This window comes from Rhagoletis zephyria, unplaced genomic scaffold (genome assembly GCF_001687245.7).
Source record: "Rhagoletis zephyria isolate East Lansing unplaced genomic scaffold, Rhagoletis_zephyria_1.1 Rzeph_scaffold_01593, whole genome shotgun sequence".
In the NCBI taxonomy this organism is placed as follows: domain Eukaryota; kingdom Metazoa; phylum Arthropoda; class Insecta; order Diptera; family Tephritidae; genus Rhagoletis; species Rhagoletis zephyria.
The window spans coordinates 98,687-116,968 of NW_016158677.1; the positions used below are offsets into that span (position 1 = coordinate 98,687).

General features: G+C 38.0%; 1 protein-coding gene across 2 annotated transcripts in view; it reads left to right on the plus strand.

Annotated features, from left to right (window-relative positions):
• Nucleotides 1-11,631, plus strand: part of Patr-1 (Protein associated with topo II related - 1) — a 60,776-nt gene extending 49,145 nt beyond the window's left edge. For both annotated transcript variants that reach the window (XM_017618279.1, XM_017618278.1), the window contains one exon: nt 11,350-11,631. In XM_017618279.1, coding sequence (XP_017473768.1) covers nt 11,350-11,616 — 267 coding nt within the window. In that variant the 3' untranslated portion in view covers nt 11,617-11,631. The remainder of the gene's footprint in view (nt 1-11,349) is intronic.
• The last annotated feature ends 6,651 nt before the right edge of the window (nt 11,632-18,282 follow it).

Consider the following 18,282-nt stretch of genomic DNA (forward strand, 5'->3'; position numbering starts at 1 on the left):
GGCCACGATTTGTTTTATTTTTTAGTTTCATGCTACACGTGTAATATTTAGTATAATATCATATCATATCTATCAAAAATTGCAATGAACTTACCTTAGCTGGTAAGATGTTTTTCAAATAGTTTAAAAATGTTAATCCACTTTTACAGATAGAACGTTTAATAAGTATTCTAATTTTATTTCCTATGCTACACTGTTGTGGTTTTTGCGACCAATGGATAAGTATGGTGGTCAATTTTTTTTTAAATTTCCAGAGTAAAAATCAGGGACGTGAACCGGATGAAAAATTTGGTCGGTTCGGTTCAGCGGTTCGCACCGTTTTTGCATTTTTGGATTGGTTCGTCAAAGCGGTATTTTTGATCTTTGAACCGGGTTTTCGGTTCGGTTCAACGGTTCGAAAAACAAAAAAAAATAACGAAAAGTGGGTACATTTATCTATTGAAAATTGGTTGAAACGAACCTTTAGGGCCGTTTGCACCATGTCTAGTTAACGCTAACTGGAGGTACATCCTTCAGTTAAGCACATCCACTGCTTTATCGATCACATGTTATATGATGGGTGTCGATAACGTCGATAAAGATGTTTAACTGGGAGTTAGAATTAACTAGACATGGTGCAAACGGCCCTTAAACCTTTATAGAGAGTGGCTCGGTTTTCGGTTCGGATCAAACATCTGTGAAAAATTTTGGTTAGGTTAATAGTTCAGTTAATTAATAGAAAAAAGCGGGTTTCCGGTTCAAAACCGGTTCGGTTAAAAACCGGTTCACGTCCCTGGTAAAAATCTTGTTACCTCACTTTCCAGGTGTGGCTTTTTTTATTCAGGTATTCGAAATCCGGATTATCGGGATATTCAAACATCCAGGTAGAACTCCCAGCCCTAGTATGAATAATTAATGGAACAACAAATGTGGTAGATAGTATTTTTTTTATTTTCTGAGTAAAAATCTCGAGGTTTGACATGAAAATAGTTATAATTTGGCTCTCTGAGGGTCCAGAGACTTGTTCTATATCTCAAATCAAATCACTATAACCTACTTGCTCTTTGAGGTATTTAATTACGTGAAAAATATGCATAGTTTCAAGAAAATTATAAAAATGTGTAAAAAAACATACCAGGGCATCATTTTTTCTTAAATTTATGACAAAATTTTTTTTTGGGTTTTGAAATAACGGGATCATATTACTCGTCTCAAAATCTATAATATAAGCATAACAGAACATAAAATCTTTATTTGTTTTTAAGAATCAAAAATTAATTGTGGGACCATGGCAATATTTTTTCTTGAAAGAGAATTTCATAAACTTTCCAACCCAATTTGATTCATATCAAAATGTTGCTTCTACCGGAAGCGCTATGATTTGCTATGAGTGGTCAAAAAGCACACTGTGCGCCATATATTTTTTAAGGAAATAAAGTCCGTGGGCGTTATTTCACTGCACGGTTAAACAGTCCTCAACTAAGGGTAAAGGAATCCGATCCTTTATAGTTATTGGCCCGTAGTCATAGAGGAGTTAGAAAAAGGTTTTAACGATTAAAATTTAGTTTTATAGTTATCACCATTTTAACTCTTTCACAGTCAACTTAAAATGCATTTCTAGGTAAAAACTGAATTTTAACTTTAAAATGAAGAGAACGTGATTTTAAAATGGTAAAATAAGGTTCTCAGTTTTGTTTTGCTGTTGAAGTCGTAAACGCAGTAGCACCCAGGTTCGGTCCCGACTCCGAGCGATTTCAAACATTATTATTTTTTATTTTATTATTATTTTTTAATATAAATATTATATTATTTGCCTTTATTAAATTTTGTTTTATTAATTTTTTGTTTATGGTATTTGACATAATTATTTCAAGTTAATCAATTCTTTTGAAGTTCAGGTCACGTCGACTATAATTACATAAAAAATAATAATATTTAAAAGAACAAAAAAAATATATAAAAAAATTTTCCTGGCAGTGGGATTCGAACCCAACTGTCAATTATTTCTGACACTTCCTTTTTCTCTTTAAATGACAGTCTCCGTGGAACGCTACACACAAGAGTGTCTAGTTTCATCGAAATCTTCATAAATTAAGTATTCAACATTTTACCTTCCGCTGCTTCTGTATATTCTTTAGGAATTACCCTTTCTACCAGTGTTGCCAGAACTTTTCGGGGCGACTGGCTAGATTGGACAAAAAGAAACGGCTAAAAACGGCTAAAATGTTTCAACTAGAATTAAATTTTTTTTAATACATAAATTACGATTAGAAAGACTGGTAAATCCATTGAATTTTTTTTGGTTAATAAAGTTTATACGTAGCTAAGCTGTACACCACTTTATTTTTGTTTAACAAAGGAAACTGTCATTATACGTAGCTAAGCTTTACATCAGAAGTCATGTTTGTATTACTTAAATATAAAAACAGAGATAAATTACAAACTTATGGCGTTTTCTTTTCTATTAAACAATTTTGCCATCTTATAAATATTGGAAATGGAAACTTGGACTTTTGCTTAGTCGGAGGGCAATATTTTGAGAAATGAACACGTAATGCTGTGAAAGGGCTGAGGAAAACAGGGCAGCATTATTTCGAGAAAAGAAAATGCAATGATACACACACAGAAGGTAGTTTAATTTATTGATATTCGTTGTTGTTGCCGACCACTTCACTTTTAACAAGTTTATGATAGTTAACTAAAATCATGCCACCAGATTCACTACCAGAAAGATTTTTGTTTCTTAAAAAAGTAAAAAAAAAAATTTAAGTTGGATGAAAATATTAAAAGTGTTTCCAAACTGCCAGAATTTGGTACACCTGAGCAAACGTTCGAAAATAAGGTTTTTTTGCTTTTCCGAGGATAGGGTACGTAGTACGATCTAATGCAGTTTGATGACAAATTGCTGACGCAAAATATTTGTAAACCTCTAAAGGATGTACCGTTATCCGTGGAACAGGAAGGAGGTCGAGTTAAAATGATGCTCTGCAACTTGTAACAGTACCAATTTTCGGATTCTCGGAATTTTGTGATAAAGATGTGGTGCTGCTAAAAAATATATATACAAAAATATAAGCACGAAACTGTATTTGTGACAAGAATTATCCACATAAAATGAAAACTACTGCAGTTGCATTTTATAAAATTTAAAAAGTATGTTTGCACCATGTATTCTTCCCAGAGAGTTTTGCTTCGTGCTCTTTTATTTTCAAGGTGTAGTGAATAAAACTTCAGACTTAAATTTAAGACATTCATAACAAAAATTGTATGAAGAAAATCCCCGCTACGTAAACAAAAAACATTGAAATCGGCTCACTATCTCATTGTTTTCCGACATGAAAAATTTCTCAGAGATAAGACTAGCCATTTCTAATACATTTTGGATCACTAAATTTGTAAAAATAAAGACTTGAATATTTGAATTTTAATAAAATAAAGCGAATAGCAAATAGCAAAATCGGCTAAAAACGGCTAATTTGTTTTTGCAAAACGGCTAACAAATCGGCTGCTGGCTAAACCGAATTTTCTCCGGCTGTTTGCTATCGCNTCCGCTGCTTCTGTATATTCTTTAGGAATTACCCTTTCTACCAGTGTTGCCAGAACTTTTCGGGGCGACTGGCTAGATTGGACAAAAAGAAACGGCTAAAAACGGCTAAAATGTTTCAACTAGAATTAAATTTTTTTTAATACATAAATTACGATTAGAAAGACTGGTAAATCCATTGAATTTTTTTTGGTTAATAAAGTTTATACGTAGCTAAGCTGTACACCACTTTATTTTTGTTTAACAAAGGAAACTGTCATTATACGTAGCTAAGCTTTACATCAGAAGTCATGTTTGTATTACTTAAATATAAAAACAGAGATAAATTACAAACTTATGGCGTTTTCTTTTCTATTAAACAATTTTGCCATCTTATAAATATTGGAAATGGAAACTTGGACTTTTGCTTAGTCGGAGGGCAATATTTTGAGAAATGAACACGTAATGCTGTGAAAGGGCTGAGGAAAACAGGGCAGCATTATTTCGAGAAAAGAAAATGCAATGATACACACACAGAAGGTAGTTTAATTTATTGATATTCGTTGTTGTTGCCGACCACTTCACTTTTAACAAGTTTATGATAGTTAACTAAAATCATGCCACCAGATTCACTACCAGAAAGATTTTTGTTTCTTAAAAAAGTAAAAAAAAAAATTTAAGTTGGATGAAAATATTAAAAGTGTTTCCAAACTGCCAGAATTTGGTACACCTGAGCAAACGTTCGAAAATAAGGTTTTTTTGCTTTTCCGAGGATAGGGTACGTAGTACGATCTAATGCAGTTTGATGACAAATTGCTGACGCAAAATATTTGTAAACCTCTAAAGGATGTACCGTTATCCGTGGAACAGGAAGGAGGTCGAGTTAAAATGATGCTCTGCAACTTGTAACAGTACCAATTTTCGGATTCTCGGAATTTTGTGATAAAGATGTGGTGCTGCTAAAAAATATATATACAAAAATATAAGCACGAAACTGTATTTGTGACAAGAATTATCCACATAAAATGAAAACTACTGCAGTTGCATTTTATAAAATTTAAAAAGTATGTTTGCACCATGTATTCTTCCCAGAGAGTTTTGCTTCGTGCTCTTTTATTTTCAAGGTGTAGTGAATAAAACTTCAGACTTAAATTTAAGACATTCATAACAAAAATTGTATGAAGAAAATCCCCGCTACGTAAACAAAAAACATTGAAATCGGCTCACTATCTCATTGTTTTCCGACATGAAAAATTTCTCAGAGATAAGACTAGCCATTTCTAATACATTTTGGATCACTAAATTTGTAAAAATAAAGACTTGAATATTTGAATTTTAATAAAATAAAGCGAATAGCAAATAGCAAAATCGGCTAAAAACGGCTAATTTGTTTTTGCAAAACGGCTAACAAATCGGCTGCTGGCTAAACCGAATTTTCTCCGGCTGTTTGCTATCGCAATCGGCTAAATCTAGCCGGAAAACGGCTAAAATGGCAACACTGCTTTCTACTACTGCAGCATCTGATCTTGTCATTTGATCACTTATGTCGTATGGTCTCAATGGAACGTTCCTACCGCCCTCACTATCCACCACCTAGTCTGTCAACTCGTCTGTCTCAACCAACGCCAGCTCTTTTCTACTTTTATATAGCTAATTTTCCTCGCTGGTTGCTGCCCTTATGTCAAGCTTTACATTGTTGTACTTTATATTAATTGTTTTAAATATATTAAGGCCCATTCGGCTCAAAATTTCCCGTCCGAATAACTAATGGCTTGGTCATCGAGTAAAATCAAGAAATTATGGTTAATTTCACTTCCTCGAAATAAAACTTTACATGTAATCGTTCCGTACATAAACAATCGTTTATTTCCAAAGCCTCTGGCTGATAGCTGTTTATTAATAAAGCACAGAGGACATCCGCACAAAGCTAACCAGACTGCCGGTATCAAAGGGAACGTAACAATAGGTTCAGTGCACTTATCCTGCAAATAAAAGCCAATACTCATCTAATTTTTTACAATAAGTTGCTCCGATCTTCCAAGTTTTCGTATGTTGCTTCTACTACTGCCACGGCCGCTGCAACTCCTCTGGTCCTCTTTCTCAAGTGTGCCCTACTTCATTGCACACAAAGTAAGCGTTTGGATTGCGTCTGGGTGCCGTACAAGCGCTTTGGAAATGCCCGTACGCGAAGCGGACATTCTCTTGCTTATTTGCACCGCGCTGGTTGCTACCAGCTGCTGCTCCTTCCTTTTGTTTGCCGCCGGTGGCCAGGGCTACCAACTTGGCTAAAACCTTGCCATTTTTGGCCTTTTTTTTACATCAAATGGCCCTTCATTTTGCAATTTGGCACAATGTGCCAAAATGGTACTTCTGAAAAAATAGTAATATTTCAATACATGTTTGTGAAATCCTTTGCGCGTACTTCCTTTTCCAACTAAAATTTTCTAATTTCTATAGTGATACATCTGGTTTATCTCACTTTCGCATTGGTTTTTGATTTAGGAATGTGTTTCTAATTTTAAAGCTAAATGGGAAGAATTAAAAAGTATAATTCTTTTTTGGCACTTTTATTTTCTATTTGGCACATTTTGGCACTTTTTTATTCTCAATATTTATTTATTTATTTATTTATTTATTTCAGTCATCGAAACAGAATTTCTTACAGACTATGATCATGTTTTGATATTTAATTAAACAGTGCAAAAAGGCTTAACTTAAAACAAGAAAGGCTAACATTAAAATTAATTTGCGGAGCGAATGTGTTACAAAGGCGAATGATTCTGGCTATCGGCTCGTTATAAGAGTAAAGCGACTTATGTGAACCCTCAATAAACTTTCTGGGATTTCTGAGATTTATATTAGATTCTTGTACTCGAAAAAGAACAAATATTTCTGGGCAATCAATATTGCCAGATAAAACATTGTAAGCAAATAGCAGCGACAGATACGACCTTCTGTCCGCTAGAGATTGTAAGCCAAGGAGTTTCCTCCTTGATACGTAACTTGGAATATCATTTTCAAAAAACACTCTTTTCATAGCAAATCTGGTAAATTTTCTTTGAATCATCTCTACTTTATCAGAGTACTTTGTGTAGTATGGGTTCCATATAATCGCCCCATATTCTAAAATACTCCTTACCAAAGCAATATAGAGTGTTTTCAGAGTCGGACCCTATGACTCTTTGGTGTTCCTAATTATGAAACCTACCATCGAATACGCTTTAGATGAGACCAGATCAATATGTTTTGAAAAAGTTAATTTGGTGTCAAAGATAATTCCTAAATCCTTAATTTCGGATTTACGCAACAAATCAACGCCATCCAGAGAATAGTTGAAGTTATGGACATATGCGCGGCGGCTATAGGAAACAACGCAACATTTGCTAATGTTTAGGCTTAGGTTATTGACGGTACACCAATTTAAGAATATGTTTAAATCTTGCTGGAGTTTTTGGCAATCAAGAAGATTATTGATATTGAGGAATATTTTAACATCATCTGCGAACATTAAGCACTTGGACGATATGATATGCGACGGTAAGTCATTTATAAAAAGTAAAAACAACAGAGGGCCGATGTGAGTTCCTTGAGGAATGCCTGATGTGGCATAGACCTCAGTGTTCGAGCTTATTGAGTTTATTATCACCGATAATTTTCTACCAAGAAGAAAACTTCTGAAAAAGTTCAGTAAAGTGCCGGAAACACCAAATTTGTTGAGCTTCAGTAATAGAATGTTATGATCAACTTTATCAAAAGCTTTTGAGAAGTCGGTGTATATGACATCGAGCTGCGAATGTTGTTCCATTGCAGTGATAATGTGATTTGAAATAAGCGACAGATTAGTTACTATTGATTTCCCTGGCAAAAACCCATGTTTGTCTCGAATTTGTAGGACTGTCTGAGGGCTGGTAGCTTTCATAAACTTCTTGAAAAAATGAGGCAAATAGATTGCAAGTTTCTTGCGTAGTATTGGATACACAGCCTTTGTATTCCATTCTATCAGGTATGCCGGAAGATTTACGCCTAGAATTCACGTATTTCCAGAACGAAGACGGATTGAGTTTCAGGCTGTCTTCAATTTTAGTTATATATTGATTAAAGAGCCATTTATGAAGGCTGTCAATTTCGCTTTTATAGTGGCTGAAGGTTTGAAGGTCCACGGGAGACTTCGAATTTCTGTATTTTTTTAGAGCTTTACTTTTAATGTTTTTTAGATGGCTTAATTCCGCGTTGAACCAAGGTGGATTATTTTTGGACTTGGAGGATTTCAAAGGCACAAACTTATTAACAGCATCGGACAAAATGTCGCAAATAACTATTTGTATAAATTAAGTCTGGATCTTCTATGAAATCTAAAAAATCCCAGTTAGTGCGGTTAAGAAAGGTGTTCAAAGCATCGAAGTTGGCTTTTCTAAAACATAATAGAGGCTCGGGGTTCTTATTAAGACGCTGAAAACTTAGAAATTCGAATTTAATAGTCAAAGCCTTATGATGAGTTGTGTTTCGTGATATGGGTGACAAATTCAATTCACATGCTAACTTGAGATCTTCTGTTGCAAATACCAAATCCAGTATTTTGTCATTGGAATTTGCAAACAGATTCAATTGTTGAAAATTGTTAGATAAGAAAAAACTAGTGACACAAGATTCAATATCGGATTTAATATTAAAGGGTAGTAGCCAGCCATTGTCAAATGACCAAATAATGTCAGGTAAGTTAAAATCACCCATAACAATTACCTGCCCATTAGGTGTAACAGATTCACTGACAAATTTTATGTTATTTATATGTTGTTCATAAACATTAAAACTAGAGTTAGGCGGAATATAAGATATAAAGATGAAAATACGTTTGACATTAGAAATTGATACATCTATACAGACTTGTTCGATTAATTTATCAGCAAAGGGCAAAGCTACTAAACTGCTATTTAGGCTAGATTTAACTGCTAATAACACTCCTCCACCTCGAGCGCAGCCACTAGCAATAGGGCACCTATCATGGCGATAGACAGTGTAATGGTTGTCAAAGAACTCGGTTCTGGAAATTTGTTCACATAGCCAGGTTTCGGTGATAGCAACAATATCATATTCATGTAATGCTGAAGCAATCCTAAATTTATTAGATTTTGTTCGTATGCCACTTGCATTTTGATAAAATATTGAAAATGATTTAAGTGACGTTGGGCTGGTTAGCTCGTTGCATTGATTTGTAGCTCGGGAGGACATCACTTGACTACCAACGCTACCTCCCCTGTTTATTGAAAATTTTGAAATGGCCGCACCTTGATACCCGCTGGCCAAAGTGAGTGGTCAAGCAATTTGTTGTAACAAGTCGACGACACTCCGAGTTTATAACTAACTCGTCTTAGCGACTCGACATTCTCGCCTTTTTTCACAAGAGCGAAGCAAAGCAGAAATTTCGGGTCAATAGATGCATGCTTGGCTACATAGGCGATGATATTATCAGCAGTTACCGAGGTGTTGAAAGACGACAGATGAATCCATTTAGTGTGACTAGCAACCTCCAGTTCATTCGACGTATTACTTCCAATTACTAAAAGTTCACCCGTAAAATGATTCCTACTGGGTGCATTAATAACATCAACTGCAGGTGAAGAGTCGCTATGAGCAGCGGCAGCAACATTATCATGTGACGGTGGCGATGGCACAGTGGCAGTAATGACGTTAGCATATGACGGTAGTGAGCAGTAGCAGCGTCATTAGGTGTTATTGAATTGATTGATTTCTCTCCGGTGACGCCGATAACGGCAGCGGTTCGAGAGAGATCAACAGCACTGTAAGCTTCAGCTGCATTTGCATGCAAGACATCATTAATATTACCAGTGCTAACAACATTTTTATCAACAAAAACTTTGTCAGCTGTCACTGCTGTACTCTCAGCATCGTTATTACTGAGCTCATCACTAGGATGTTTTGTGTTGTTATTTTGCTTTTCGGCAGTTTGCTTGGTGTTTTTAGCTCTACCTATCTTTCCTTTTTTTATGCTAGCGCTTGACCTCTGATGTGAGCGAGGTAAGCGCACCAGCAACCACTTCATCATATAGCTTATGTAAATTAATAAGCTCAGAGCGCACAAGTTCTAATTCGCCTAATAACCTGTTTTTGTCAGCCTGCAGAGAGTGTATACCCGCCACTGCACTTGCTTGCTCTATTCGCAAACTTCTCAATTCAGCAAGAATAGATGATAGCAAACAATCTTGCTCTTTATCATTTACATGCTGTTGTTGTTGTTGTTGTACAGCGACAGCATTATGCGAAGACATTTCAACCTCACGATGAGCGACAGCACAATCGCCACAAATATAAATTTCATCGGCATTTTTAAAGTAATTTAAATCAGCAGCCAAAGTGCCAACAACACACTGCAGGTGAAACACCTCCTTACACTTCTCGCACTGCACACTGGTTTGCGCGCGTTCAACTTTTTGTCCACAGAAGCAAGGCATATTGTTTGTGTAGAATACGAACACAGGCCAAAAATGTCAAAACAAATTGATTATAGTTTTTGTAGTGCACAAATTGTTTTATTATTATTTAGTTATTTATTTATATTTATTTATTTGTTTGATTTAAATGTAATATTTTACTTTCTTTCTTTTGTTGTCACAAAAACAATATTTGTATTGCACAAACTATGAAGTATGATAAAATCGAGAATCAAAATAAACACAGAGCTCGAGTGAAACACGTCCGTACGCGGTAAACACTGCTGCACATATCTATGTATAGTTGGCAGCCCTGCCGGTGGCTGTATTAGCGAACTGAGCTTTGATTCGCATTTTTTTTCTTGCTCCATGAGTACTTTTAGTTCAGCTAAAGTGGTGGTACTGTAAAGCATCGATATTTGCGACGACTTGTCCTGGAGACCTTCGATTATTATATCGATTAATTCCAATCTAGAATGTTGGAGCGACTGGCGATAAGCTGCATCTCAATAATGTATTGTCGCAGCGATACGTTCGACTTCATCGTGCGTGATTTCAATCGCGAGAACACATTCTGCATAGAAAATGCCCTTTCAAACTTCTGCAATAATGCCGCTTTAAGGTCCCCTTTCGTTCGCACCGTTAGCATGGATGCAAAACTCTTTGCTTGCCCAGTCATCAGGTGGCGGGCTGCCACTAGCTTATCGCGTTCACCATAATTGTACGCCTCGAAAACGTTTTCTAGGTCAGCGGCCTACTTGCGTACATCCTGTAGCTCCGAGCCATCGAACTTGACGACCATAGCCTCCAGAGTGGCGAGGTCTAAATGTTTCTCATTGGCGCCCAGCTCTCCTGTTGCAATATTTTCAGTTCTCGCCTTTTGCAAGCAATGGCTAGTTGTCGGTTTAATAGCTCTTCCTTTATCTCAGCATCAGATAAGCATTGACGAACCGCAGACGGCGACGAGCGTTCCGACACCACTGGAGGCAGTAGCTCCATCCACTTGTTGTTGGCCGTCCGGTTGCTGCAAAATGTTCAGGCACTGCTGTGGTACATCTGGGTGTTGTGGTGCATCTGGCTGGTGTGGAGCATCAGAAGGATGCTGTTGAGGTAGCTGCCGTGTTTTGCCCTTTCGTAGAGTGCACGGAGTTTCACCAAATTGGCTTCATTATCGAAAACCACCCCTGCATCTGCAAGTGCAGCCATAATTTGGTTGCGCGTCATAGTTTACATTGTTGGCGTTTATTCGCGAATATAATTCTTGCCGATTCGAGGTTGTCACTCGTTCGGCTTCGCATTAGATGTGTTACATGTTAAACATAGGATAGGGACAAATCAACTTGTACTTCAAATATGATATCCTCCTTTTAAATATTTCAATTTAACTTATTTACTTAGACTCTGATACGGCGCATCATGCCATATATTGAGGATCACGAAATACGTTGGAATATTTGGATGGGTGTCTTTGCCTCTTTGCGGAATGTTGTCAGAAAAGATAGGGAAGATGCTGATGGCCTGTTGTATGCACTTTATCCTGAGTTTAAGAAGCAAATTCGTCAAGCTGACTTCGAGACAATTGTGAAAATTTCAGCATCCATAAATCTCAGCGAAAAGAAGTCTAACGGCATATTCTGCAGCAAGGTAAGTTACTATGTATGTTAGAGCACCCATATTTGTAAAAGTGTGAATTTCTTCGCTCCCTGCGCATTTTCGGATAGCTTGAGGACAAAATTAGTTATGCATAAAAACCATGCAAAAAAACTTGTAGTAGGGAAATCCCACACTGAAAACAAAATCTGCGTAAATATAACGAAAACTTGCGTACATTTTACGAAAGTTTTCTTCATTTTGAGCCACGAAAGTTTTCGTTGATTGTACAAAACCGTTTTCGTACATACTACGAAGATATGAGACATCAGATCTTAGTACATTTTACGAACGTATTCGTACTATTTACGAACGAATTTCGTACTACTTACTAAAGGTTCTTACTATTTCTTTATTTTTTTTACGAAATTTTTGTAAAATACACAAAAATAATTGGTATATTTAACGCAATTATTTTCCTAAAACCTGCGGTTGTTTCGTAGAACTTCCGATTGCTTTCATTCACCACACTGTAAAAAACATAAGACGAACTATAACACAATTTTTTTTTTATTTTGTTTTATTATCTTTAACAAAACGTTTTGCAATATTTTTATATGGAGATACTTGGCAGATTCGCAGCTTCTTCGATGTTTGTTTCCTTTTTCGACTATAAATTAAAGGAAAATTATAAGGCGTCTGAAAGGCAAGTTTCAGTGAAAAATCATACATGTACTTACTTAAAATTTCATTCAGTAGTGCGTCTGTTCCTAGCTTGGGCTTGCCATTGATAGTTAACTGATGAAATTGCCTATTTATGTCCCACATTGCAGAGCAAATCTCAGCGTGGGCGATGTTAAAAACATTGTATGCTTAAAAGCATTTATCCACAGCTTTAATATTTAATTTTGTATTGTTTTATATTATACGTCTCACAGTAGCCAACCAGTAGTTTCGCAATGACACGCGGTACATAAAAATATGATGAAATATTAAACTGACGGTAATTTAGTATATTGTACGAAAATATTCGTGTTAAAAAAAATGTTTCTGCATTTGTTCTATGTACGAAAGTATTAAGTAAATTGTACGAATACATAATTGTCGATTTCGTAAATCTTAAAACCATACGTAAATATTACGAATGCCTTCGTACAATATACAAAATTATTTGTACAGAGATTTGTTCAGTAATTTACGATTGTATTTTGTAAATTGTACTGAAAAAAGGCTTTACGAAAGTCCTTTCGTTATATTTACGAATGGTTCGTAAAATCTTGTTTCGTTGTGAAAAATGTGTTCGTATTATGAACGAAAGTTTCGTACATTGTACAAAAACCAAGAATACGAAAGTTTTTCGTAGCACTTTTACGAAATTTTATTTTCAGTGCAGGCCCAGGACCTACAGCCTAAAAATTCAGGAAAAGATACTTACATTTATAGGCCTATTCTGCTTGTTACCGAACATTTTGTAACAAGCAAATTTTGTTACAAACAATTGTCACCATTTCTTGCAACCGCAATTCTATTTACCTTGGTTATGTTTTAATTTATTCAGCAACTCAGTTATGAAGTATTGCAGAAATTCAGGTGTTGCATATTTCACGGGGCAATATTTTGTTACCTGCTCATGAGATGGGAACACAATTTACCTGTTAGTAGAGTGTGGAGAATGCGAAAAAGGTTTAAAAATTGACAGGAACTTTATTTACCGGTAACAAAATTTTAGTTCCAACGCTGAATAGGCCTGTTAATGGCTTATATCTCTTAAAATAGTCATTCTTCGTGAAAAAGCAATATATATAAGTGAAATGATTTAGAATGTATTAGCGAACATTTTTAGGTACACACTTTTCACCTACACATGCGGGTTATTGCAGTTTTTTGCTACCAAACTCAAAATTAGTTAATTTTTAAGCGCTATTGTATAGTATAATACATACAATGTTGTGCAAAACAAAAGCAACAAATTTAGTAAAATTCATGTTTTTCTGTATTTCTTTCAAAAAAAAGTTTTACAAAAATTGTATAATAAATTCTTAAATGCCCAGATGTCCTCTTAAAAATGTGTTTCAATTGCCACTTCGCGAAAAGCTCCGAATTAAAGAAACAAAAACTAGTCCATACTCGTTTGGCATGTGTGCAAAACAAAAGCAACAAATCAATAGCTCATATAAGATTATTTATTATTAATAATCTCTGAATCTTAAGAGGTATTTAGGATAGTGGATCCTCTTTTTTATATTGTACATAGTTTTCCCACTCACTTATTAAAGCTTGGAAGAAATATTCTTACTGCGGAGGCCTTTGGCCGGAAGTTCTCCTCTTTGAGATAATGACGCTTTATGACGCAAAACGACAAAAAAAAGTTGTTCTGAATAGCCTTCAAATAGTTATAGAGTTCTGCAAAATTACGCCGAAATTTTTTTTTTTCGAAAAAGTCAAAAAAGTTAAATTTTTGAAAAAATAAAAATCTGTTCTGAGTAGTTTTTCAATAGTTCTAGAGTTCCTGAGAAGGAAAAAGAAAGTTCTGCAAGATTAGGCCGAAAATTTTTTTTTTTCGAAAAAGTCGAAAAAGAAAAATTAAAAAAAAAAAAAAATAAAATTAACACTGTTCTGAGTTACTTTTCAATAGTTATAGTCCTGAGAAGGAAACTTTGATAATTTTATTTCTTTATGGTCTTGCACATTTCCTTATACATACTATGTATCTATACAGCTATGGTCATAGATTTAGCACCAAAATTCAAATAGATAGATATTGTTTGCAATCTATATAACAGAAACCACATGAATAAAAGTTTCAAAGCCTGCACAAATTGCACAAAAATTTAATCAAACTTCAACAAATTTTCAACGAAATTTCAAACTTTTTAATTTGAATTTTTAGAAAATTTTTGGAAACGCAGTTTTTTAATCTAATATAGTTACGGTGACCATAAATAAATTTTGAAAATGCAGGACAATTTTTCAAAAAATTTACCTACATATAATTGCATAGTATAAAAATAACAAAAATATACTACATATATACATTCCTCGTCATTTGAATAGCGCACCCTTTTTTTGATTTTCTACCATATGCTTGACAAAATTTTTATATGGATGAAAATGCGCAGCACCCTCAACAAAAAAAAAGGCGCCCCTATGTTTATTTTTTTTAATTTTCAAAAAATTTTTAATGGGATGTAGACGTAGAATATGCTATATTTTTATAAAAAGTTAATGAATATTAAACAAACGAAAGGAAAACTGTACCTTCTTCTTCTTCTTTTTTGGCGCTGTAACCGCCTAAGCGATTTTGGCCGAGTTCAGCAAAGCACGCCAGTCGTTTCTCCTCTGTGCCAACTGACGCCAATTGGAAACGCCAAGTGAAGCCAAGTCCTTCTCCACCTGATCTTTCCATCGCAGTGGGGGCCTCCCTCTTCCTCTGCTACCACCAGCGGGTTCCGAGTTGAATACTTTCAGAGCTGGAGCGTCGGTGTCCATTCGAACGACATGACCAAGCCAGCGGAGCCGCTGTATTTTAATTCGCTGCACTATGTCCATGTCGTTGTAAAGCTCATACAGCTCATCGTTCCATCGTCTGCGGTACTCGCCGTCGCCAACGCGTAAAGGACCGTAAATCTTCCGCAAAATCTTTCTCTCAAACACCCCAAGAGCCGCCTCATCGGATGTTGTCATTGTCCATGCTTCTGCGCCATATACCAGCACGGGCATGATGAGTGACTTATAGAGCGTGGTTTTCGTACGTCGAGAGAGGACTTTACTCCTGAATTGCCTACTCAGTCCAAAGTAGCACTTGTTGGCAAGAGTGATTCTACGTTGGATTTCAATGCTGACATTATTATCGGTGTTAATGCTGGTTCCCAAGTAAACGAAATTCTCTACTTTCTCGAAATTGTAACTGTCAACAGTGACGTGGGTGCCAAGGCGCGAATGTGCTGACTGTTTGTTTGATGACAGGAGATACTTCGTCTTGTCCTCGTTTACCACCAGACCCATGCGCTTTGCTTCCCTATCCAACTTGGAAAAGGCAGAACAGACTTCGCGGTTTTTGTTACCGATGATGTCGATGTCATCGGCATAAGCCAGCAATTGCACGCTCTTGTAGTAAATTGTTCCTGAGCGGTTCAGTTCTGCAGCTCTTATTATCTTCTCCAACATCAGATTAAAGAAGTCACATGAAAGGGAGTCGCCCTGTCTGAAACCCCGTTTTGTGGCGAACGGCTCGGAGAGGTCTTTTCCAATTCTGACGGAGCTGGTGGTATTGCTCAACGTCATTTTACACAGCCGTATGAGTTTTGAGGGGATGCCAAATTCAGACATAGCGGCGTATAGGCAACTCCTTTTAGTGCTGTCAAAAGCGGCTTTAAAGTCGACAAATAGGTGGTGAGTGTCGATCCTTTTCTCGCGGGTCTTTTCCAAGATTTGGCGTATTGTGAATACCTGGTCTATGGTGGATTTGCCAGGTCTAAAGCCACACTGATAAGGCCCAATCAGTTCATTGACGGTGGGCTTCAGTCTTTCACACAATACGCTCGATAAGACCTTGTAACCTATGCTTAGAAGGCTGATCCCGCGGTAGTTGGCGCGAATGGCGGGGTCACCTTTCTTGTGGATTGGGCAGAGCACACTTAAATTCCAGTCGTCGGGCATGCGTTCATCTGACCATATTCTGCACAAGAGTTGATGCATGCACCTTATCAACTCCTCGCCGCCGTACTTGAATAGCTCAGCTGGCAGGCTGTCAGCTCCAGCGGCTTTGTTGTTTTTCAGCCGCGTTATTGCTATACGTACCTCGTCATAGTCGGGCGGTGGAACGTCGACTCCGTCATCATCGACTGCGGGCTCGGGTTCTTCTTCTCCACAACTTTCCGTGCTGCTACCATTTAGTAGGGCGGAAAAGTGTTCCCTCCATAATTTAAGTACGCTCTGGACATCAGTTACTAGGTCGCCATTATTGTTCTTACAGGAGTGCGCCCCGGTCTTTAAACCTTCCGTAAGTCGCCTAACTCTCTGGTAAAATTTTCGGGCATTCCTCCTGTCGGCCAGCATTTCAAGCTCTTCGCACTCACGTATTTCTGCCTCTCTCTTCTTGTTGCGGCAAATACGTCTCGCTTCCCTCTTCAGATCCCTATAGCGGTCCCACATAGCGCGCGTTGCGCCCGATCGCAGCGTGGCCCTGTAGGCGGCATCTTTTTTCTCTGCAGCTTCCTGACACTCCTCATCGTACCAGTTGTTCTTTCGGGCTCGCTGAAATCCGACTACTTCTTCGGCGGCGGTGCTTAATGAGCGGGAAATGTGGTTCCACTGCTCGCATATGTCGGTTTGTTGAAGAGTGCTCTCTGAGAGCAGGTGTGAGAGTCGAGTAGCGAAAGCGCTGGCTGTCTGTTGTGATTGCAGCTTTTCGACGTTAAGCTTTCCTTGCATATTTGGGCGCACATTTTTTGCTGCACAGAGGCGGGTGCGTATCTTGGCTGCAACAAGATAGTGGTCCGAGTCGATGTTTGGGCCTCGGAGTGTGCGTACGTCTAAAACACTGGAAGCGTGCCTTCCGTCTATCACAACATGATCGATTTGGTTTCTCGTTTTTCGATCCGGAGACAGCCACGTAGCTTGATGGATCTTTTTATGCTTGAACCTAGTACTGCATACTACCATGTTTCGGGCCCCGGCGAAGTCGATCAGCCTCAATCCGTTGTCGGACGTTTCGTCGTGGAGGCTGAATTTTCCGACGGTGGTTCCAAAGATCCCTTCTTTGCCCACCCTGGCATTGAAGTTGCCAAGCACGATTTTGATATCATGACGGGGGCAGCGCTCGTACGTGCGCTCCAAGCGCTCATAGAAGAGATCCTTGGATGCCTCATCCTTCTCTTCCGTCGGGGCATGGGCGCAGATGAGCGAGATGTTGAAGAATCTCGCTTTGATGCGGATTGTGGCTAGACGCTCGTCCACCGGGGTGAACGACAGTACTCGGCGACGGAGTCTCTCTCCCACCACAAATCCAACACCGAATTTGCGCTCCTTTACATGGCAGCTGTAGTAGACGTCGCAAGGCCCCAGACATTGTTTGCCTTGCCCCGTCCAACGCATTTCTTGGATGGCGGTGATGTCAGCTTTTGTCCTTACGAGGACATCAACCAGCCGGGCAGAGGCACCTTCCCCATTAAGGGTCCGGACATTCCAGGTGCATGCCCTCAAATCGTAGTCCTTTAAACATTTGCCGTGGTCGTCATCATAAGGGGGGGTCTCATCCGAGGCTTTGCCTTGCTTCTTCACTGGAAGTGGTTTTTACGTGGCGGGTCCCAAGCCCAGCGCACAACCCATTGCTGGGACGGGGGTGGTTTCGCAACCAAATACACGTTTATATAGCGAGCCGCTTGCTCCAAGCAGACACCCGCTTGCAGCCGCACCTACTGGTGAACAGACACTGCAGACTTCAGTGAGCCCTTAAACCGAATAAGTCGGAGTGGCCCCAGCGAAGCTCCCTCTCTTTCTGCCGTGACCCAAGGCTCCACTCGGATTGGTTACCGCATCTCGCACATGGGTTGCTCACGTTGCCCAGAGTGCGCGAACGAGGCCGCAAGAGTCGGGATTGAGTATAGCCATGCAACTGTAACTGCATACCCAGCGCAACGACTATACCCCATTGCACTCCGGAAAACTGTACCTACTAAGTATTAAAAGGATGCGCTATTTAAATAACGAAGAGTGTATATTTCTTAATTATTAATCCAA